The sequence below is a fragment of the Neurospora tetrasperma genome, assembly GCF_000213175.1.
Source record: "Neurospora tetrasperma FGSC 2508 unplaced genomic scaffold NEUTE1scaffold_81, whole genome shotgun sequence".
Lineage (NCBI taxonomy): Eukaryota > Fungi > Ascomycota > Sordariomycetes > Sordariales > Sordariaceae > Neurospora > Neurospora tetrasperma.
Window position 1 is genome coordinate 6,676,419 of NW_009799179.1, and position 22,034 is coordinate 6,698,452.

Consider the following 22,034-nt stretch of genomic DNA (forward strand, 5'->3'; position numbering starts at 1 on the left):
CGCTGGGCGGTTGCGTGCCGCTGCAGATGTTGAAGAACTTCAGATGAGATCGAGTTCCTGCACTCCAACAGAAAGAACGATCTCGAGGTTATCTCTATCCAGACGGCTGGATCATGTTCACGATCTCGGACGTCTACCTATAGAGTGCACTTGGGTTCACCACTCAGCCTGATATCCCAGAGTCTAAGATCAATGATCCATTCGTTCTGCCCGCTCTCCTGCTGCCACTTGATCATGGCCAGACGTAGACGCTAGACGCCTACACGTGAAAGCGTAAAATGGAGATGGTCCGTTCTTTCTTGCCGTGATCCCCGCGCATAATTCGCCATCGTAGGGGAGCCCCGCCCAGCTCGTGCATGTTTCTTCCTTAGTAGCCCTGGCAGAATTTGTTATTTTGTACACCAATTCGGAATTGAAAGTTTCTCGTTACCCCGCCATCCCGTCTCTGGCGCCCGAAACCCGGCCTCCTTTCCATCAGGGTCCGCGACTGGATGCAAAATTCCTCAAATACTCCCACACCCACCTCCCCCGTTTTCTTTCCACATAAACTCCGCTCCTTCCTAGCCCTCAATCTCTTTCCTCTTCTTAACTTCATTCCCTCTTGTAGGTTCTGCTTCCTCTGTCTTTTGCTTCGTCGCAACCAGAAGGTGAGTCACTTCCAGTCAAGACGAACCCCAACAATCCCAACCCAAGAGCCCTCTCCCCACGTGTCGAACCCGTGTCCTCCAAAAAGAAAAAGTTTTGAGGCGTCATTCTGCATCCTGGACAAGGCAATCGCAGCTCCATTGTGCAGGCTCCTTGGTCCAAACACCATCTGGCTTCAACGAGCAAAGTGTCTTGCCATTGGAGTCTTCACCACCTCTTTTCTCTCTCTCTCTGCCATCCCGAACTTCCTATACCGTACATCGCCTTGCGCCCGGGTGATTAGTCGGTTGACCGTGTCCTCTTGCACTTCCAAGCTTCACATCCACCCAATTGTCTCTTCAACCCCTTTCTCTTCGAGTCATAATCGTTCAGCTCTTGGCCTTTTGTGCGCGCACATTGCTAACTCCTCCCAGAAACCACATCAGAGACAATGGCCACCAACGGTGTTAACGGTGCGAAGCACTACAACGAGGGAACCTTCCTCTTCACCGTAAGTCTGCGCCGACACTCTGCATATGCCCATGGCCGAACCACTCGCTGATCCGACCTGTACAGTCCGAGTCCGTCGGTGAGGGTCACCCCGACAAGATCGCCGATCAGGTTTCCGATGCCATTCTCGATGCCTGCTTGGCCGAGGACCCTCTCTCCAAGGTCGCTTGCGAGACCGCCACCAAGACTGGTATGATCATGGTCTTCGGTGAGATCACCACCAAGGCCAAGCTCGACTACCAGAAGGTTGTCCGCAACGCCATCAAGGACATCGGCTACGATGACTCCTCCAAGGGCTTCGACTACAAGACCTGCAACCTCCTTGTTGCCATTGAGGAGCAGTCCCCTGATATTGCTCAGGGTCTTCACCTTGACGACCGTCTCGAGAACCTCGGTGCCGGTGATCAGGGTATCATGTTCGGCTATGCCACCGACGAGACCCCCGAGCTCTTCCCCTTGACTCTCCTTTTCGCCCACAAGCTCAACGCCGCCATGTCCGCTGCCCGCCGTGACGGTTCCCTCCCCTGGCTCCGCCCCGACACCAAGACTCAGGTCACTATCGAGTACAAGCACGACAACGGTGCCGTCGTTCCCCTCCGCGTCGACACCGTCGTCGTCTCCGCTCAGCACGCTCCCGAGATCACCACTGAGGAGCTCCGCAAGGAGATCCTTGAGAAGATCATCAAGACTACCATCCCCGCCAAGTATCTCGATGAGAAGACCGTCTACCACGTAAGTCCAAAACCTGTCAATTTAGCCTACTTTGGCGGCATCACTGACACGTTATTTCCACTACAGATCCAGCCTTCCGGTCTCTTCGTCATCGGTGGTCCCCAGGGTGATGCCGGTCTTACTGGCCGTAAGATCATCGTCGACACCTATGGTGGCTGGGGTGCCCACGGTGGTGGTGCCTTCTCCGGCAAGGACTTCTCCAAGGTCGATCGTTCCGCTGCCTACGTCGGCCGCTGGATCGCCAAGTCTCTCGTTGCCGCTGGCCTTGCCCGCCGTGCCCTTGTTCAGCTCTCCTACGCTATCGGTGTCGCTGAGCCCCTCTCCATCTACGTCGATACCTACGGCACCTCTGACAAGACCTCTGAGGAGCTCGTCCAGATCATCCGCAACAACTTCGATCTCCGCCCCGGTGTCATTGTCAAGGAGCTCGATCTTGCCAAGCCCATCTACCTCCAGACCGCCAAGAACGGCCACTTTGGTACCAACCAGTCCTTCAGCTGGGAGAAGCCCAAGGCTCTCAAATTCTAAACTGGGACAGATATTCTCGCAGGTGGCTCAGTTGCCCCTGCTGATATAGTCTCGTGAATTTGTTGGCTATCTTTTTTAGATTCTTTTTATTTTGGCATTTACAATGGGCGTACGGTTGGGTTTAGACATATCCAACGTGTTTCATGTGGTCTTGTTTGCCTCGGGAGTTTATGAATACAAACACCTTTCATAAAGAGGGGGTCAGACCGGTGGGTGGTAGGTGTCTTTCAACAAAGACTTGCATGAGCCAGGAAGGCCCAATTCATGACGTTTTGCGATACCCGAAGGGTGACGAACATTTGAGGAATACAGCATCGGCGTTCAGGGGAAAACAAAAGAACTTCAACATCTTTTCGTTTCCTATCCTATATCCTTAGACGCCGGTAATTGGCCATTGGCTCGGCAGTGGAGGAGACAGAGAGGTCTCTGTAGGACAGGCAAAGAAAAAGAAAATATATGGAGCTCTATGGGGTTTGATCATGGAGGAGGATGGTGCCTTTAAATTTTGAGGCATCTAGCGTCTGAAGCGTTACTAGGCGTTAATCAATGAAGACCCATTTGAGGACAAACAATACTTTACTGCATCCATCTCGTTACTTGAGCCTCGCCTTGCTATTGACTTCCAGCCATGTCTGACAACTTGTCACCTACGAATCCTTGGGACACAAAGAGAATAATGGCGTCGACAACAAAAGATTGTGCCACGGGGTCGTTAGTATTGTCTTGCCCTCAGTGGGTGGATTGGGTTTGACTCGCGGGTCGATGTGTGGCAACCTTGTTAGCATTGAATTAATTTACCATTGTTGAGTCTCGAGCAATGATAGACCTGAGTATCCGTATTGAGTCCATGGCACTGCTCGCAGTGGCCGGGGGCACAATGGAAATAAGTTGAAATTCTGGAAATAGGCATGAACACTTCCTTTGGTCGATCTTTTTTAGCGGGTAGGCAGGGCCGAAACGATCTTCCTGTTGTTCTTCTTTGGGAGTTTGCTCGGTCAGCTCAATCGTGACCGGAGTGGCTCAAGAATGGGAGTGAGCCAAAGGGCGTGAACCCCTGATCCATGGCTTCAACGGACCCATCCCGTGCTGTTGTGCATCGCCCGCAAACGCATGAGACCGGAGGACAAAGGAGTGTTGTCTTTTACATGGCATTGCGAGCGATCATCATCTGGAGGGCTTGGGCAGGGCATGCATGCATGCTTTTGCCGTGTAATCGGGGACCACCGCTTCGATCCATGTCGGGTCCAGTGCTTGTTCAAGTTCGGAGACTTTTTTTCCCTGGGGCCTGGAGGCGGCCTAAAAGGGCAAACGTCCCTTTCTCTGGGAACGCATGGACAGGATACCATGGTACTGATTGTCGGCTATGATTTGCATCTTCTACCATGTCTGTTCGCACCGGTTTTTTTGTCTTTTCGTACCTAGTCACGAAGTGTGTCTCGGGTGTCTTCAACGGCAGCCCCTTTGCGTACTTGCATACAGGACGCTAACGGAAGCCCGACCCTTCGGGGCCTAGGCGCAGACAGACGGCAGAATGGGATCGTGCCGAAGCGTTGTCTTGCAAGAGATACTTAGGTAGCGAATTGGGTAGCGAATTGGGTGCCGAGTCGTTGATGATGGTGTCGTCGAGGGTGTTCATCTGTGAACTCCTTGTATGGTCTGACTCCACTTCAATCAACTTGACCTACGTACAAGCACGGGTCAGCGCCCACGGCATTCCGATGGCATGGATGATGTTATCGTTTGACTTGCATACATACGAAGAGAGAGGATCGCCGGCTGGTATCGATGTGGAAGTACTGCTTGATGTTGTGCAACTCGACATCGCGGCTAAGGGGACGGACCCGGTGGACGAAAGACGTGGCGATGATCGATCGAGAAAGAGGAATTTGGGCCTGGCTTCATAGCAGTGCCCCTGGCTTGAGCCAGCAAGTGATTTCCTTCTAGGTCTTTACTGACTGCAGCTCAACTGGCAATTGTATTGAGTTATTGGCCAAAGTGCCTAGGGCAGTGGTTCTTTACGACTCGCTGGCTCTTCTTTGCCTTCCTTTTCCCTTCTCCTTCCTGGGTATCCAACTATCCCATTGATGGTGACGATTGGATCCCATCGATGGTGACGATTGGGTGACGGGTGGTGCACCAATATGGCCGAATCCCACGGTTGCTTTCTTCTGGTTGGTCGGTTCATACCGACGAGTGCTAAGTTGTGAAATTCTTCCCCGAGTGCCCCCCCCCCCCCCCTCCCCTCTATAAATTATTAGCCCCACGGAGGATGTCACGGCGCCCACGGTCAATGTGCTGGGCATTCAGGTACTCGATGAATCCGACTGGATTGACTTTGTGGCCGGGGTTGTTGGAGGGGGGCCGCCCACGTTTTCTTCAGACCCCCCCGGTCTCTCCGTCGAATAAATCCCTGTACTAGCCCCTATCCTTGCCATTTCGAGAGTGTTGAAAGTCAAAGAGTGGTTCCCGCCGGCAATGCAATCTCCCATGAGAGAGAGCCCAGAGGAAGTGCGGTCCAGAAGGGAGAAGAGAGGCTAACCATTTTGTGCTGGCTAGGGGAGGTGCCGTGTCGAGTTTCTTCCATGTGGATGTGAAGAGAGGACTTTGCAACGTCTAATTTCTTCCTATCGATTTGCTCAAGCTGCAAACGTTCAGTTGTTGCCTTTTTTTGTTTTTTTGTCGAGCGCGAAAAGACCTATCCGGGCTGGTGGCACTTGCAAAGTCCGGGCATCCGCTCCGTTGTCCTTCTCCTTGATCCAATTTACCTTCCTACGCGCGACCCTTTCTCGAACAACGATCTCACTTACGCAGTCGTCGCAGGATGGCTCACTTTTGACGGACGCCCAATGTCGACTTCGAACACCGAATCACCGATTGATCCATTCCCTCAGTCATCGTGGAGTGCCTTGCCGGTTGACGTTGATATCGATTGCCTGTTTGGGTAAACTAAAGACGAGAGTCAACTGAAGAGCTGGAGTTTCCCTTTGTCTTGTACGCCTTAAGACGTACCTACCTACTACCTAGGTACCTTTACAGATCTCTTCGACGCACTCGGCGACGCCTCTCCGCTTCCCCCCTGCCCTTTACCGCGTGGGCAAACACAAACAAATCACCAAATCGACCAAAGAAAAGGGAAGAACGGGTCTGTTTTTCGCCAAACAAACAGACCTACCCATACTTACCTCTAGTGCGCCTGCGTTGCGTTGCGCCTGCACCGCACCCGGCTTTCCCGCACGACACACGCGAGCAGCCACAACACACGGAAAGCTCCGGAGAGATCAAAAAGTGACAAAAACGAAAAGAAGCGTTTGAGGGGTGATAAAGTCAACAAACAGCCGGGGGAAACAATCAATTGCTTGAGAGATTCCAGAGTGACGTGGGCGTGCCCCGTGCATGCGCCGTTCTTGTGGAGGTGGATCTTGACATTTTCGACGGCCCAGAACCTAGTGGAGGTGCTGCCGTTGGACCCAGGCTATTAGGTGTTGCTTGCAGTAGCAGCGCCCTAAACGCACAGCACCTGCAGCATCGAATCTCCGACGGGCCAGCTAGCTGTACGCCATGGCCGCTATAACAGCTCGATCGGCCGCCATGGAAACGGCGAACCTTCACACCCCCGGTCGTGGGCTTCAACAACAACAACGACCACAGCCACAGCCACAGTCTCAGACCTCCCCTTCATCGTCTGTTCCGGCGTCACCCACGCTCTCGAATCCGGACATGATATTGCCCGACGACCCGTACTACGGCCACGGCAACTCCCCCGACTCCGAGATAGACGCCCGCATCCGGTCCAAGTTTATGATGTGGAGGAGCGCCCAGGCTGCTGTGACGGCCACTTCGGACTTACACAAGATGTTTGCCGTCAACTCGGCGCAAATGGGATACAACCAGCAAAACACATATGGGTCCTCAGCACCATTGACGCCGACCACGCCCATAATATATGGGAATGGCACCATCCTCTCGGATATCGGGGAAGTGACCGAGGTGGAGAGCACTCCTGGGCGGCCCTCGCCAACCCGCCTCAGAGGCCCGGCTACGCATAGGAGGAACGACAGTATCGATGCTGTGCTGCGGTCAGCTTCACCCGTAACGGGCCAGTCAGGATTGGCCAAGAGACTGAAGCCCAGTTTGACCGCGCAAAAAGAGAGGAGAATGAGCACTGAGAGCACCAGCACAATCACAACCATAACCATGGAGGACCGGCCAGCTTTCCTTGCCGACATCAACATTGACGATGCGGCTAGTGTAGATGATAGTGTTTTTCAGGGTGATGACGAGGAAAGCATGGCTTCCTCGTATGTTGAGGGAACGATACCCCGAGATCGGAATCTTCTGGGAGTTGCGGGTGGTGAAAACGGTGAAAGGTTGTCTACCTACTCGACGACTGCCTTGAGCCGAAGAGCAGAGCAGATTCTGGCCAATGCGAAGAAGAGGTTAACCGTACGTCACTGTGTGTAACTTTGTCCCATATATTGCATGATTGAACTAACTTTCTCCCTAATAGACTATGGAGGGTAACCTGAGTCGCGCACGGAGCTCGCTTCACTATACTGCTCCCTCCCTTTCATCCGATGGCACACCCTCACCCCCTCAGCGAACGGCATCTGCCAACAGCCGGAACGGCGGGTACCGTTCGTCGTCAGCTAACTACTCTGGCCATACGCGAATGACTAGCGATATCGCGATGCGGAATGGGTTGCCATATCGGATATCCGTCCAGAGGTCGCACAGTGCCATGGGTTCTCACGGAGGAAATCCCAGGCAGTCTATAACGGCATCGAAAAGCGCGGAGGCCATCCGAGGAGGGTGGGAAGACGATGCCCACCGTCAGACGTACAACATATTGACAGGTAAAACCTTGAGGCCGGATGGCACCGCCCCGGATGACGACGAGAGTCCCATTCATTCCTATCATGGGACATCTTACGGTAGCGACCATAGCAGCGGAAGCTCGAGGGATATACTCTCTACACCTGCTCCCACGAGTCAAATGCGAGATATCAAGGACCAGATGAAAGATCTAAAGGGTAAAATATCTAGTCTACGGGAACAGGCTCGGGTCGACAGCATTAAGCGACGGAGCGTACAAAGCCTTAGGACGCCTAGCCCGTTTACTCATGCTCAAGTCGATCAGTGGTTCACAGAGACGCCTTCAGCGAGGAACTCTGAAATCTTCACGCCTGAATCTCTGCAAAGGAACCCATGGAATGGCGAACAGGACTCGAGTCTCGACGGAGAGCACCCAGGGAGCTATGGACATCTGCGAGGAAATTTGGATAGTGAAGACGATTCGTACGAGGAGGGCGATGTTTCAGGGAGCTTCGAGTCAGCCATTGACCATTTCCCCGAGCCGGCCTCGGCAACTGCGGGCATGCACATGTCTCAGGAAGAGGACAGCTTTGATGCATTTACCGAAAACGGGGACGAGGAATTCGAGGATGCGCAAGAGCTCGACGACGATCAGATGAGCATTGGTGGCGAATCGCTCTATCACGATACGGTTCAGCACCAAATCTCGCATGAAGACCGCGAGGATGCATTCGACTACGAGCATTTCTTCCTACACAGCGCCATGGGTGCTCTAAGCCAACAACACATGGACAGGCGAGGGAGTGAAACCAGTTACACGTCAGAAGATTCGGTCGAAACCACCCGCGGCCCGATTACCGACGAAAACACACGCATGAACGGCGGTGGTAGTGATAGTAGGAGCATCAACTTCCACAGTCGAAGCAGGCGGGGCAGCGTCAACTCAATCTCGACAATTGAAACTTTCCGGACAGCACAGGAAGGGCGCCCCAGGAGATACTATGAAGCCGATGATTCTATTAGCGAGGAGGTATATGATGAGTATCCCTACGAGGACGAGTACACCCCGGATTTTGAGAGTGCAGGTAAACGGAAGAGCGCCTCCTTCAGCGCTGGAACTGGCTACACCAGAGTCGACAGCCGTGCCCATGGCTCAAGAATATCCAACATCAAAACCTCCAGCACCGGCACGATCCGCAGTTACCGCGAATCATTCCAGTCCGTCTACGAAGGAGGTAGCGGTCCAGACACTCAGCAGTACCCCGACCCTAACAACAACAACAACAACCGCAACAGCAGTCTCTCCGTGCGCCGGTGTCCGATTTCCCCTGTCGCCAGCACGCATAACCTCGAACACCGACCATCTGTATCCTCCATCGGCTCGGCCGGGACAAATCGCAGTTTTCCCTTGGTGCCGAATAAGCAGCGCAACAGAGGGAATACCGCCAGCACAGTCGTGCCGGCTGTTAGCATCGCCGTTTCGACACCGGAATCTGTTTACTTGACGCCAGATCAGGAGCTCAGGAGTATTTCGAGCGTGCTCCTGAGCGAGACGGCGAGTGTGTGCGAACAGCAACAGGAAACGGAGAATCAGCGAGCGGATTCGAGGTTGACGAGCAACAGTCTTGACAACCCGGCGGCTCTGCAGGCTCTTTTGCGCGAGGACAAGTACCTTGTCGAGAGACTGGTGGCCAGTCTGGGTAAGTGCGTTTTGGGATTGACGGAGAATGGAAGGGCAAGTGCGGAGAGTAGGATGTATAGGCGGAGAATTGATATGGCGAGGAAGATTTTGGAGGGGTTTGAAGGGGGTGCGGATGGGCAGCAGTGAATGGACTCGCGTTGAAACCCTTCATTTGTGGTCGGTTTTTTTTTCCTTTTTGGGCCTTCCGACTGCTTTCTGCTGGAAGCTGTTTCTGTTTATGTGCCCTTGGTTTTCATGGTTTCATGGGGAACGGTGTTGGCGGCGCAAGCAACAGACGACCGGGCACGAAAAAAAAAATCACAATCACACAGCGATATTTATACCACTTTATCGATATTGGTCATATCTTTGACGGTTTATTAATACCTAATGAGTTTCGATCGAGAAGACGGATTGGTTGTTAAGGGTTGGTTCGATGAATGCCAAATGAATGGAAAGTGAGAGGTATTGTAAGCGGGGAGAACTGAAATATCCAGGAGGAAGCCTCGGCTGGCCGGTGGAGCGAGGGTCGGAAAAAGGTGTTCTGTGAAGCTCAGCGAGTGCCTATGAGGGGTGTCGGTTCCATGTTTTTTTTTTGTTACTTTTTTTTTTTTCCTCCTCCTTGTCTTCTTACCGTTGTCTGTATTAACTTTCTGGGTGGAGCTACCAGGCTACTTATATGTATCATCCCTTTTCGTTTCATGTACATTTTTTCGATACCCAATTTTTTTCCAACAACAATATGCACTTATACAATCCACGTAACGTTTATAATGTCTCTCACCGACCTTTGTAATAGTTGACATACAAACATGTGGAGTCGTCCGTGAGGCTACGTTGCATGACAGTTTTCTTCTTCCTACATGTGAGAAGGAGGGGCGGGGAGGGAAGATCGGAGCTAGGAGTGCCGGTCAGGCTGGGTCATGAGACGATTCTAGTCCTAGCACGAGTATAAACAAAATGCTGTGATGAAAGGCATGACGAGACCTGAGGGAGGACCAGAGGGCAATAATACCTAGGCTTCAAGCCAGAGAGGACTGCAGAGCCAAGCATAATGAGATGTGTATCGATCGGGACTCACTCAGTTGCATCACACAGACAGACAGTTTAACAACTCTCCTGGCAACCTGACCTAACACATAAAAACGGACGGGGGTAAAAGCAAGACAGACAGAACCAACGAAACTGGGACCAACGGTGCATCACACACACCACACTGCAGCCGCTGGCTGGCTGCTGGACTCTGGCCGCTGCTCACTCCGGCCTAGGTACTTCATCGTTTCGCGTCTACGCAGCATGTATGTATGTTTTAATCAGAGGATGAGACATGAGATTTGGCTCACCCAGGCACGCACGGGTGTAAGTATAGGCGCCCGTTGGGTCTTGATGTTGTTGCTGAGTGAGGAGTGAGGAGAGTGAGGAGTGAAATTTGTCTGTCTTCTTGACGACATGCCTACCCGGCAACTTGATCTCAAGCGAAGTGTGAAGGGCTGGAACGAAGAAATGTTACTCCGAAGACGAGGGAAGATATCTATGTAGGTAACCTTAAAAAGCAATAGACTAGGGAGGTTAAGGTGCCAAATTGGAAGAATTCGAAGACGCCTTCCATGCGAGATTGAGTAAGTGTCGTTGTGGTGTGTGTTTGGTTGTGCGACTACTTACGACAACGCCAGCGGTAGGTATGTAACAGGGCGTCAATACCTTTAGGCTGAACCTTAGACAGCTTCATGCACTGCCGTACGATACTTGTCTGCCCTTCCTTCCCTTTTTACCCCAGAACTTTAAGAAGAAGAAAAAAGAAAGAAAAAAAAAGAGAGAAAAAATCGATCCACACACATCTCAGTGTTGTGCTCACCATGACCGATTCAGAAAAGACTGAGTGAGAAATGGAAGGAGAGGGGAAAAGAGAAAGGAAGAGAAGACGAGGCGAACAAGGGAAGAGGTGCAACGTTGTCTAGCCTAGGTTCCAGACGGAAACATCGTAAAGGTTTGCGTGGGCGAGCAAAACAACAAAGAGGTAGATCGGTAGAAAATGGGGTTTTCTGCTGGATTTGAGAGGTTTCGAGCCATTATGTTCTATGATGTATGTTCTGGATTTTGGCGGCTCTAGCAGCATGTTTCTTCTGTTGTGAAATGGTTCTGCAGAATCAATCTCTTCGTTATTGAGGTGGAAGCTTGCTCTGAAGTCTTCGATGTTGTACCAATGATTTTTTTTTCTCGTTTGTCAGACGCAAACCGCGACCCTGGTAGGTCTATGTTGTCGTACCTCTCAGTGTCCTACATCTGAAACTGGGGAGCGCAATCGAGATGAGGATGTTTCTGATGGCTGATGTACGCACATAGGTAGGTAGATGCGTGTATGAAGCTACCTAGGCTGGAAGTGCCGTGGTAGTACAGTCGAGCGAGCGTCCAACAGGAGGACTGATTTTGCTATAGCTAGTCTCTCTGACAAATGAGGTATCCATTCTTGCTGGAGAGCTGAGTCAAGTTGAGTTGGGTTGAGTGAGCCGGAATCGTCGTGTTTGCCCCCCCCCCCTTGGAACCTCCGCTGGCTGCTCTCCACCCTCGTCATCCCGCAGTCCCGCTCAACGGCTTCTTCGCCAGGCTTGCTCTTTGCATATAATACGCACAAATCCTGCAATTACCCGCCTTGGCCCGTTTCTTGACGCTGCAAGACATGCAGACCTTGGGTCGCACGCTTACAGCAAGTCAGGGGGGTTGTCAGCCACCGACCCGACCAGATCAGTCCATGCCCGTCTTGCACCCCTCAAGAGGTTGAGTGAGTGAGAGAGTGAACGAAATCCGGAAGTCAAAACCTTGCCGGGGCTCTCCCTGAGGCGAATGTATCCAATACGAGCCCAGTCAGTCGCCTGTTACCCTACACACTTTATCGCAGCTAGTCCTGCCTGGTGAGTACAGTCCGCACCTCACGATCGAGACATGCATCTAGGTCGCATACATTGACCCGCATTACTCGCTTTGGTATCCTATTTTGCCTCACTAGTCCTTTCTCAGCCTGCCGTACAACCTGGGCGCCCGTTTCCCTATTTGCGCGGAAAAGAGACAAGTGTCTCGCTTATCCCTCATCTGTCTGTTGAGATTCCAGTCCGTTGCCGGCTGGTCGTCCTACTTGGTGTGAGTTGAGCATGTAGCACTTGGAAACAGTCCTCATGTTACAGTGACTCGGGCGCCTGGAGGAGAAGGGGAGAAGAGGAGAGTGGAGGAGAACACCAAGTGAAGGGTCTCTAGCTGTCGTTCCGTTAAGTGGCAACTCGGGTTTGTGTCAAAGACTGGGTTGTGTTGTGCTGGCAGCGGACGGGTGGTGATAGGAAGCGGAATTCGATGTCAGAGCTTGACTGAATCCTGGGAAAGAGCGACGTGATAAGGTGAACTGTCCTATACAATGGGAAAGTCCAGCTGCGGACCAAGGCCTATATTTGAATGGGTGGAGGTAGGACCTCATATGAAAGGAAAGTGCGGTAAAAGAAATTTTCAATTCGGAAAGGGCAATCAACCAGGGAAACTCGACTGAGCCAGAGCGGTAACCTTTACGGTTTGCATCCACATCGGGCAAAGTCAATAAGGAAAGTTGCATCTAAGAGAAACGGAAAAAGAAGAGGTTTCCCCAGCCTGTCTACCTATACATGTGCCGTCATACATTGCACGACACCCGTCATCGGCCGGGTATCATTTTTGTGACGACTTTGAGGTCCGCCCGTTCTGGTTTGAAGAGAGCCAGTCCAGTCACTCAGTCAGCCTAGGGTGAGAGCGAAGCGAAACCAACAGTTGGGAGCACCGGCCGGCTTTTTTCGTTTCTCGTTTTCTTCTTCTGTAATGTAACTCCTCTTCGTGATTTGTCAAACTTTCCTCGAATGAGTTCTCTTTAAACACAGGCAGATTCGGCAAAGCGACGACCGCAAAAGTGGAAGACGGAGAAAGTGAAGTGGTTCAAATCTCAACACCACACCAAATCGTCATCTTACTCTTTACTACCTTGAACCAAGTCCATCATACATCCAGGTATGTCTCAGACCCTTTTCCGTTCTTACACTGCTTGTTGGCTCTGCACTGGTGATGCCTGTCGACATGAGAGCGCAAGAGAACGATGGTAATAGTGCAGGTCAAAGATGACTCAGTACAATAACTACGAGCCTTCTGTGGTGTCCGGCTGCTCATATTTGATTCACCGCTTGGGCTGGAGTATTCATGGTAGATGTTAGAACAGCTGGAAGAGCTGAGTTTCAACACGGAGATGCTAACTCGGAGTTTCCACACAGTCGGTCGTTTCAGGCTGCTCCTGCTATCTTGCTCCTTCCACAATTTTACTCTGAGCATATCAAACTTGCCTTGTCGAGGAAGACATCATACACGCGCATCATACACACACCATAGACGCGAACTTTTCCCTATCTCGAGGGAAGAGGGAAAAAAAAGGGAAAGACCTGGAAAAAAAAATCCCGAAAATTCGCAAGTGCTTGACGATCATCCAAGCAGTCTTTCTACTTGATATCACCTGTGGCTCGCGGGATGACCGACTGTTATCCCTGCTCTTCACCTAGCCAACGAACACCATCGCCCAGAAATCCAGAACGACCCGGAAGAGGAGTACACCGAACCTGCTTTTTCGTTAACTCTCGCTACAGAGATAATCTCGGACGATCATCTGTTTGGTCCTTTTACATTTTCCAGCATGACTCTTCCATCATATCGCCATGACAGCAACGAGAATAATGACGTCCATTCCCTTTCAGACATCACCGAGGAGATTCACAGGACTGATCGAACCGTCTCCAACAAGAGTAAACAACAACACCAACAAATACAAGAGGAACATTCGGAGACAGTTCAACACGGTTCAAGGTCACCAGTTCGCCGAATTCTTCTTACATTCACGTTAGCACCAACCTTTGTTCACATTGTATCTAAACTTTGCTAACTTTACTTCACCCACAGCATATGCGCCGGTCTAATGTTTTCGTGCCTGGATACCTCCATCGTTTCGACTGCCTTGGTTTCCATATCGCTGGATTTGGGGGATGCTCAAGACGCTCCTTGGACCATTCTAGGATACCTTCTAACATACATGAGTGAGTAGCACTTCATGGATATGTCGAGCATAAGTCTGTGCTACTGCGATGCTTGTCAACAACGGGGCGCATACTGTTCTGAAAGCCTTGCTGATTTTGATCACGCGAAAACAATAGGCTTTGCCGTCGGTTTCTCCAAAGTGAGCGACATCTACGGTCGACGAAACCTTCTCGCCATAGCATGGGTTTTCTTTGCGGGATTCTCAGTGTGGTGTGCCCTTGCCGGGTCAATGAAACAACTGTACGCTAGATTTTCATACGATTCGTCCAAGTTGGTTCAACATTAACACAGCCTATTTACCGTATAGGATCGCAGCGCGAGCACTTCAGGGGATTGGCGGCTCGGGTCTTTATAGCTTGGCACAGGTTTGTCTCCTTGAACAAGGGCCCAGTAAGCCCGAGATGGTAGGCGCACTGGTCGGCATCACTCTATCCATCTCATACGTCCTGGGCCCGTTACTGGGTGGTGGGATCTCGGCTGGTTGGACTTGGAGGGGCATCTTCTGGATCAAGTTGGTTTCCCCCTTCCATCTCGAGCTAATGGTGGTTATCGCTTGTCTAACCAGGTTTTGTCACAGTGTCCCTTGCGGCGCGCTCGCCCTCATAGGTATTTACTCACTCTGGCCGGACGACCGTCGACGGCAATACGACGGATGGACGGGTATCCGCAAAATCGACTTTGTTGGTAACTTTCTCCTGATTGTGGCTTCGATCCTGCTGGTGTTTGGCATACAGGAAGCTGGCTCGTACGTGTGGAAGTGGTCTAGCCCAGTTATCATCTGGTCTTTGGTGATAGCTGGGCTGAGCTGGATTCTTTTGGGGGTCTGGGAAACCTATCTGTTCTACGGGCGGAATCATCACATCCAGCCGATATTCCCCGTGCGGCTGGCGACAGGCCGCGTTTATCTGTCAACGATCATGTATGTCTCGGCCCACGCCCCGCTTCGGATTCATCAAGACAACACTATCGTCGTACGCAACTTGCACTAACTAGAATTTGCAGAGTCACATTCCTCACGGGTCTGGTCTATATTTCCCTGGTCATCAAAATCCCCGAGCGATTCCAAGTCATCTACGGCGACAGCGCGCTTCGAGCCGGCATCCATCTCCTCCCGATGTTGGGGTCGTGTGCTTTCGGATCTACTCTAGCTGGAAGCATCTCCAAGAAACGGAACCTCACAAGTCATACTCTTACATCCGGAAATTCTCTCCAGGTGATTGGGTTGGGTCTAGTATATCGGTTTTCAAACACGACAGAGCGAGGCGATATCCGATATATACTGGGGTTCACGGCCATATACGGGCTCGGTGTCGGCTTGTGCTTCGCCGCCTGTACAATGATCGCGGCTATCGAGGCTCGCCATGGAGATCTAGCAGCTGCACAAGGCGCCGTTGCGCAGGTGCGAGTACTTGGCGGCTCGCTAGGTCTGAGCATCTGCACCATCATATTCAACGACATATTACAGACATCTCTAGGCCCTGCCACGGAGGCTGGTAGATTTCCCGCAACCGTTCTAGACCAGCTTCATAGAAGCCCGCTGGCCGTGTTCATGCTTCCGCCCGAACAGCAAATTTTGGTCAAGAAAGTGTACTCGGACGCGTTCAGATATCAGATGCTCCTCATGATGGCGGTGGTAGCAGTGGCCGTTCTGGCTAGCCTAGGGACATATAGGTCGAAACCGCCGGCCGTTGTTGACTCGATGATTCACCACAAGGTGTTGGCGGCACGACCTAGCGATACAGAGTTGGAAAGCGCGAGTAGTGTTCGCTCGCTGGTTCGTGGGGTTAGCTGAGAGATCGGTCTGCCTGTACGGTCTGCCCGTTTTTATTGTTTCTTTGCTTCTGTTCTGTGGCTGTACTACCCAGATTTTGGTGCCTGGAGCATCATCGGTGAGAATTTCATTGAGCCATGTTCTTCGCTACATTCAGCATGCGTTCTACACTCCATACAGTTAATAGATGGGATATTGCTGGATCTTTCGCTTAGGTATGTTGCCGCAATAATTCCTAGGCGTTTTCACGGTTTTCATCTATCCCGGGGCGTGTTTTCTAGGGGTGTTGGTTGCCCAGTGTGTTTGCTTCATTCCTTGTGTGTGAGGGCCCAGTTGTCATTGAGAGTGTAAAATATCTAGGTAGTGAGGAGGCCATGTACCACCGGAACAAATAACCAAACTGGAGGTAGAAGAAACCCATCTTGGGTGGTGCTCAGGTAAAACTGACAAAAGCGGGTAACCCAGGCTTTACTATTTGACTCTTTCCTCTATAGATTAACATTGATGGAAGCGAGGTACGTATTCTCTCCTATAGGATGGCCGAATGGTTCATACTAGGATGGGTATTACAATATTCGATGCGGCCGTTACTGGTGACTAACATAGGACCGGATCAGAACCATGAGGGGGCGTTGAGACATTTCCTGACTGAAGTTGAAAAAACGGTGGTGTGACACACCCATCAATATGGATTTTCATCAAGGATGTCATGTACATATGACCGGTTGATTATTTTGTTGGAGGAAGCTAGCCATGTCCAAAGGCAGCTGAATACTCTTGTCGGCTCGTTATAGAGTGCTTGCCTATCCTGGCCCGCAAGCGATGATGAGTAGACAATATGCCAGGGACGGGTCTTTGATGTCCATTCCCCATTCCTAGATTGGGAGACGTCCTGTAATCAAAGTGACTGATTTGTGTTTCGAGAATATAAGGCTGGGATAAATGGGATTGAAGTGAACGTACTCTTCCAGCCGCATGCACCTGGTTTCTTCTCATATTGGCGGATAAATAGGCAGTACCAGGAAAGAAACAAACCGGAGTAGTGGATTCTTACAGTTTTAAACAAATGGATTTAGGTAAAATCATCATAGCCCGTTACAGCTCCCTCGATGTCAGGGAAGACACTGCGTGGTTTCTGTACCTCTATGCACTGAACAGCCAGCGAGACGAGTGAATGAAGAATGGAAGAAGCTTCCATTTCTCAACTTTGCAGTAACAACGGAATTTGAAGAAAGGGAAGGAACTCAACTATTCCGTGGAATGGGTAGAAGTAGCTTAGCGACGCGATTGCCAGGAAAGTTCACTTGAGGTCCATACTTGAGCGTGGAGCTCTGCTTTACTGCCCGTGTACTGGAATTGGGCTGCTATAAAACAAGCTCATCCCAACCTTCAAAGAGTTGGCAGAGTTCCTTTCTAATATTCAAGAACCCATCCTTGAAGTGTTTCGTCTGCGAACGCTATATCTGTGTCGGAAGCAAATTGTCAACGTTGCCTTTTCGCCATCAGTCCTGACTTTAGGCGGTATATCGATCCTTTCCCCATTGATTCTAGCGGTATACCCTATTCGGAACGTATCTATCTACTTTCAATTTGAATACCGAGGACAGCATTTAGCTGTGGTTGTATAAACAATGTATCTGCTACCTACCGACCTTTATGTTACCTAAATAGTTTTTTACTACCTAAACGGATTTACTTTGTAAGAGGAATCACAAAAGGGTAAGATGATATTGTTCTTTTAAACTTGCTCTCACAGTGCTTGCTTGGCAACGATTGACGAGATGTCATATCGATATTGCACGTGATGACGATTTTGTATTACACTTGGTAGTTCCTGCGCTGGCTGGAAAGTCCGAAGAGTCCTTTATGTGGGAAACGGCCTGCGTTGCAGATGCCATGACCCAACATGTCGGATCAGGGCAGGAGTGATGATCTTCCGCATCAGTGAGTGACTGCTTTCTGAGATAGGCTGATTTGTCCTAGCGTTTGGCCAGTCAACTCTTCATGACGGCTTGAATTACCTGATGAAGTCGCATGGAATCGCCGAGTGTCTTCGACCTGCTCTGTTGATGACTGTTTATCATCTTTTCATCTTACCTATATGAACCTCCTCGAAAACTCCACAAGAGCCATGATTGCCATAGCCTGGCCATACGGCATACAAGTAATCGGGATATCCTTATAATGCTGTAAATCCCTCCCCATGCCCGTCCCAAACGAGGTATTCAGTAACTCGCCCTTGTCGCTGATATTGTATAAAACCCCCTTCAGCGCACGCACTGCCACGTCTTCGTACTCCTTGCCGACGATGTACTTCTTCCTCAGCGCCTTCATGATCCCAAACGCGAACCCGGCTGTGGCGCTCGTCTCAAGATACGACCCTTCGCTCTCCGGCACGTCCAGTAGCGTCCGCCACAGCCCGGACTCGGCTTGGAGAGACTTGAGTGCTTCACACTGCGCCTCAAGTGTGCTCCGCAGTATAGCTCCGATGGGGTCCTGCGGCCCGAGGTCCAGCAGCTCGATGAACTCGGGGATGAAGATGGTCAGCCAGCTGTTTCCGCGGGCCCAGCGGGCGTTGGCGAAGTTGTGCCCGCCACCCTTGTCGTTGAACTCCCAACCGTGGAAGAACAGGCCGGACTTGGCATCAAACAAATACTGGATGTGCAAGAGGGACTGGCGCTTGGCCTCCTCGACGTAATGGGGGCGGTTGAGCACCAGCCCGATCTTGGCCAGCGGCATGACCGTCATCATGAGCGTGTCGTCCCACAGCTGCTGGTCATTGACTTCTACGTAGGTAATGTGCTGCATGCCGCCATGCTTGGTGCGCTCGAGGTCGTGGTAGGCCCACTCGGCCCAACTGTCGAGCCACGGCAGGTAGGTATGGTTGCCGGTACGCTCGTAAACGTAGGCCAGCGTGAGGAAGACGGCCATGGTGTTGATGTTCTTTGTGGTTCCACCGGCGGCGAACCGGTCGGCGAACCAGTCTTCGATGATTTGCAGGCATTCGGGGTCGCCCTTGAGCTCGTAGTATTGCCAGATGCCGTAGAGACCGATGCCGTGTGTCCATTCCCAGTCGTTCCATCCCTTCGTGTCGATCACGCGGCCATCGTCGAGAGTCAATAGGAACTTGCCTGTCTCATCTTTAATGTTGACCAGGGCGTCGATTAACAACCTGATGTTGGAGTCGATGTCCGCAGACTTGACTCCGTCGAGCACTGCTGGCATCTTGGCCGACTTTGAAGTATGTGATCCCTATACCGGCTGATATGTGCTGATGACGTCGTGTCAGTGTCTTGCTTGAATAGGGGACTGTGGACTTGTGGTGGTCCAGGAGGATATCTGGGCTTCCAGATCAACTGGCATATTCTTAGAGCAAACCACCCAAAAACTCAATGTCTCGCGAGCGGCCTGTTCGCATTTTTCCTCAAAACCCTTCCTGCTTGGTGGATAATTTCCATAGCGATGAGGTCTCGCCATCGGATATCATGGCAGAGAGTTGCACTGAGAGGGTTGAGGAGCTCGGTGGAAATCACCCCGAGACCACCACATGTGAGCATTATTGGCAGGGGCTTCATGGCGTGCGGGGAAGACGGGAGGAAATCGCCTGGCTGTTTGCGGGGACAGGCGCTGGAGTGTGCTGTCCGGGGCACACCGGGCCGACAGTCGGTTGAAGGCCACTTTCCATACCGTAGGCAGAAGTGTCTCGTGGTCTTTTGTGTTGAGGAGTGATACCTATCATGGCTGACACACTTTCCATTGGAAGTCGAGGGCAGTGAGGCAAGTTGGTGAAGTGAGGAACGGTCAGACCTCAGGGACTTCCCTGATATTCATCCTAAAGGGCGTCTTGGGGAACAAGCTGTGAAACTCATACAAGTCATTGAGTTACAAAGAGCCCCAATATTCTAGAAGATAACCGTTGTCAGAGCAGAATTGTAGTAGCAAGACCGCTACTACTTTCCTCCATCCATCTTTACCTCCGCGATGGCGAGACGGCCGCCCTTGAGGGCTGAAAACGTCCCAGCCAACTTCCAGCCGACTTGCAAGTAGAACCCTGCTTGGGGTAGATTGAACTCTGACTGGTAAGTATTGTGACAGACTGTCCAGTAAAAAGGAAGAAAGAAAAAAGTTGGCAAGAAACATGAGAACAGATGATCACCAACACCAGGGATCGTGTGGTTGGTTTCTGTCAGCCTGCAGTTGAGACAGGCTTCCCCATGGGGTAGAAGCCGGATTGACAAAAGTGATAGGACGACCCCAGATTCTGTCTCTCCACGATGTTGCCGCCACTCTATCCTCCATCTCTCCACCTCTATACATCTTCATCTCTATCTTGACCTGTCCTGGAGGCCACGAGTCATCTTCATATCCAAACATCAGATATCCACAGTAAAATATGTCGAAGCACGACGATCCAAACATGGTCAGCCCATACAGAGACATCCAGCAAGTCGGCGACAAGCACGACCTGGGAGAGGTTGAAAGAACTCTCTCTCCAGATCTGGATAAGGGGGACCAGCCAAGATACGACAAAGTCGACAAGGAATTGGCCCAATATGTCGCCGATGAAGCCTTCGAGATATCGGAAACGGAGAATGCTCGCCTGCGTGAGTTGATCGACAAACGAGTGCTCGCCATCATGATCACAACCTACTTCATCCAAGCCATCGACAAGGGGACCTTGAGTTTCTCCTCCATCATGGGCATCAGAGAAGACACTGGTCTCCATGATCAGCAAGTATGTGATATAGCTTTCTTGTTTTTGAAGCCCCGTAGCTTGTCCTGTGATTGTTGCCACTAACAAATTGTCATTCCTCCAGTACGCCTGGCTAACCACATGCATCTACATCACCATCCTCATCGTCGAGTATCCCCAGAACTACATCATCGCCCGTGTACCTATCGCCAAGTACCTCAGCTTCATGATCATAGCCTGGGGTGTCGTCCTCGCTTGCACCGCCCTCTGCAAGGACTTCACCGGCCTAGTAGTCGTTCGGACGCTGCTCGGTCTTTTCGAATCCGCCTGCCAGCCGGCCTTTGTCATTCTGTCCTCGATCTGGTACAAGCGAGAGGAGCAAGCGTCCCGGGTGACCTACTGGTACATGATGAACGGCGCCCAGCAAATCGTTGGCGGCCTCCTGGCCTACTGCTTCTCACTGATCAAAACCGGCCCCCTCAAGTCCTGGCAATGGCTGTTCCTTTCTTACGGAATCGTCTCGGTCCTGTACGGCCTATTTGTCGGCTGGTGGATGCCCGATTCACCCATGCGTGCGAAGTGCTTTCTCGAGGAGGACAAGCGGCTGATGGTCGAACGTGTGCGTGCCAACCAGACGGGCGTCCAGAACCGCAAGTTCAAGAAGGCGCAGGTCTATGAAGCCTTGAAGGACCCCCAGGTCTGGGGGTATGCTCTCGTCCAGCTGTGTACCACGCTCCCGACCAGCGGCCTCGGTAGCTTCCAGGGTATCATCATCAGCAGCTTTGGGTTTTCTCTGCTGGAGACCCAGTTGCTGGCTATGGTGCTGGGCTTCTACATCATCATCGTGTTGCTAGGCTCCGTGTGGATCGTCAAAAAGACGAAGCAAAACTTGCTGACAATGTTAGGCTTTTGCATTCCGTCCTTTATCGGCACCATCTGCCTCATGACTGTGCCGACGGACACCAAGACGCAGAAGATTGGGCTGGTCATCTGCTACTATATCACCCTGTCCTTCTGGTCGGCTCAGACACTGGCTTTGTCCATGCTCTCGCGGAACGTGGGTGGCCAGACCAAGAAGGCTGTGGCTGTTGCCTTGAACTTTATCATTTGGGCGGCCGGAAATGCCATCGGTCAGTTTTTGTCTCCTCTCCTAAATGTGGTAACGGTCCTTTGCTGACTGTGATGCGTATCGGCTAGGGCCCCAAGTTTTCTTGGACTCCGACAAGCCACGGTACTTCATTGCCTTTTCAACGCACCTGGGCTGCTACAGCCTGCTCGTCGTCGTCATCGTCGGTCTGCGATTCTATCTCAAGCACCAGAACAAGAAGCGGGATGAGCTCGCTGCCACCGGTGTGCAAGAGGCTGCTGACGGAAGGATGATACATGCGTTTGAGGATCTGACGGACAAGGAGAATGCCAATTTCCGTTATGTGTATTGATCGAAGAGATATCGCCGCTTGCTGGGCCGGGGCATGTTTGCTCTCTGTCGGTGCTTACAAACTTGGGCTATTGATTTTGTTCGTAGCGTTTGAATTATCTGCATTTTTTCCCCTCTTTGGGCGTTAAGACCTCATCGTTTCCCTCCTGCTGGTGTC

At 51.5% G+C, this 22,034-nt stretch overlaps 5 protein-coding genes across 5 annotated transcripts; 4 read left to right on the forward strand and 1 right to left on the reverse strand.

Moving 5' to 3' along the window:
* Window positions 1-562: 562 nt before the first annotated feature.
* NEUTE1DRAFT_73194 (methionine adenosyltransferase ETH-1) lies at window positions 563-2,987 on the forward strand (the record flags this gene model as incomplete). Its single annotated transcript, XM_009858328.1, has 4 exons — window positions 563-647; window positions 1,059-1,135; window positions 1,201-1,866; window positions 1,933-2,987. 3 exons carry the CDS (start codon window positions 1,076-1,078, stop codon window positions 2,392-2,394), a joined length of 1,188 nt encoding a protein of 395 aa, XP_009856630.1.
* Window positions 2,988-5,952: 2,965 nt separating this feature from the next.
* Window positions 5,953-9,034, forward strand: NEUTE1DRAFT_126410 (uncharacterized protein; the record flags this gene model as incomplete). The annotated part of the gene is made up of 2 exons (XM_009858329.1): window positions 5,953-6,837; window positions 6,902-9,034. The coding sequence occupies 2 exons, from the start codon at window positions 5,953-5,955 to the stop codon at window positions 9,032-9,034; spliced, it is 3,018 nt and encodes a 1,005-aa protein (XP_009856631.1).
* A 4,543-nt stretch (window positions 9,035-13,577) lies between these two features.
* NEUTE1DRAFT_105955 (uncharacterized protein) lies at window positions 13,578-15,767 on the forward strand (the record flags this gene model as incomplete). The annotated part of the gene is made up of 6 exons (XM_009858330.1): window positions 13,578-13,780; window positions 13,841-13,974; window positions 14,092-14,215; window positions 14,283-14,340; window positions 14,553-14,659; window positions 14,747-15,767. The coding sequence occupies 6 exons, from the start codon at window positions 13,578-13,580 to the stop codon at window positions 15,765-15,767; spliced, it is 1,647 nt and encodes a 548-aa protein (XP_009856632.1).
* Window positions 15,768-17,843: 2,076 nt separating this feature from the next.
* On the reverse strand, window positions 17,844-18,971 carry NEUTE1DRAFT_91897 (uncharacterized protein; the record flags this gene model as incomplete). Its single annotated transcript, XM_009858331.1, has 1 exon — window positions 17,844-18,971. One exon carries the CDS (start codon window positions 18,969-18,971, stop codon window positions 17,844-17,846), a length of 1,128 nt encoding a protein of 375 aa, XP_009856633.1.
* A 1,168-nt stretch (window positions 18,972-20,139) lies between these two features.
* On the forward strand, window positions 20,140-21,884 carry NEUTE1DRAFT_73202 (uncharacterized protein; the record flags this gene model as incomplete). The annotated part of the gene is made up of 3 exons (XM_009858332.1): window positions 20,140-20,481; window positions 20,564-21,569; window positions 21,637-21,884. The coding sequence occupies 3 exons, from the start codon at window positions 20,140-20,142 to the stop codon at window positions 21,876-21,878; spliced, it is 1,590 nt and encodes a 529-aa protein (XP_009856634.1).
* Between the last annotated feature and the right edge of the window lie 150 nt (window positions 21,885-22,034).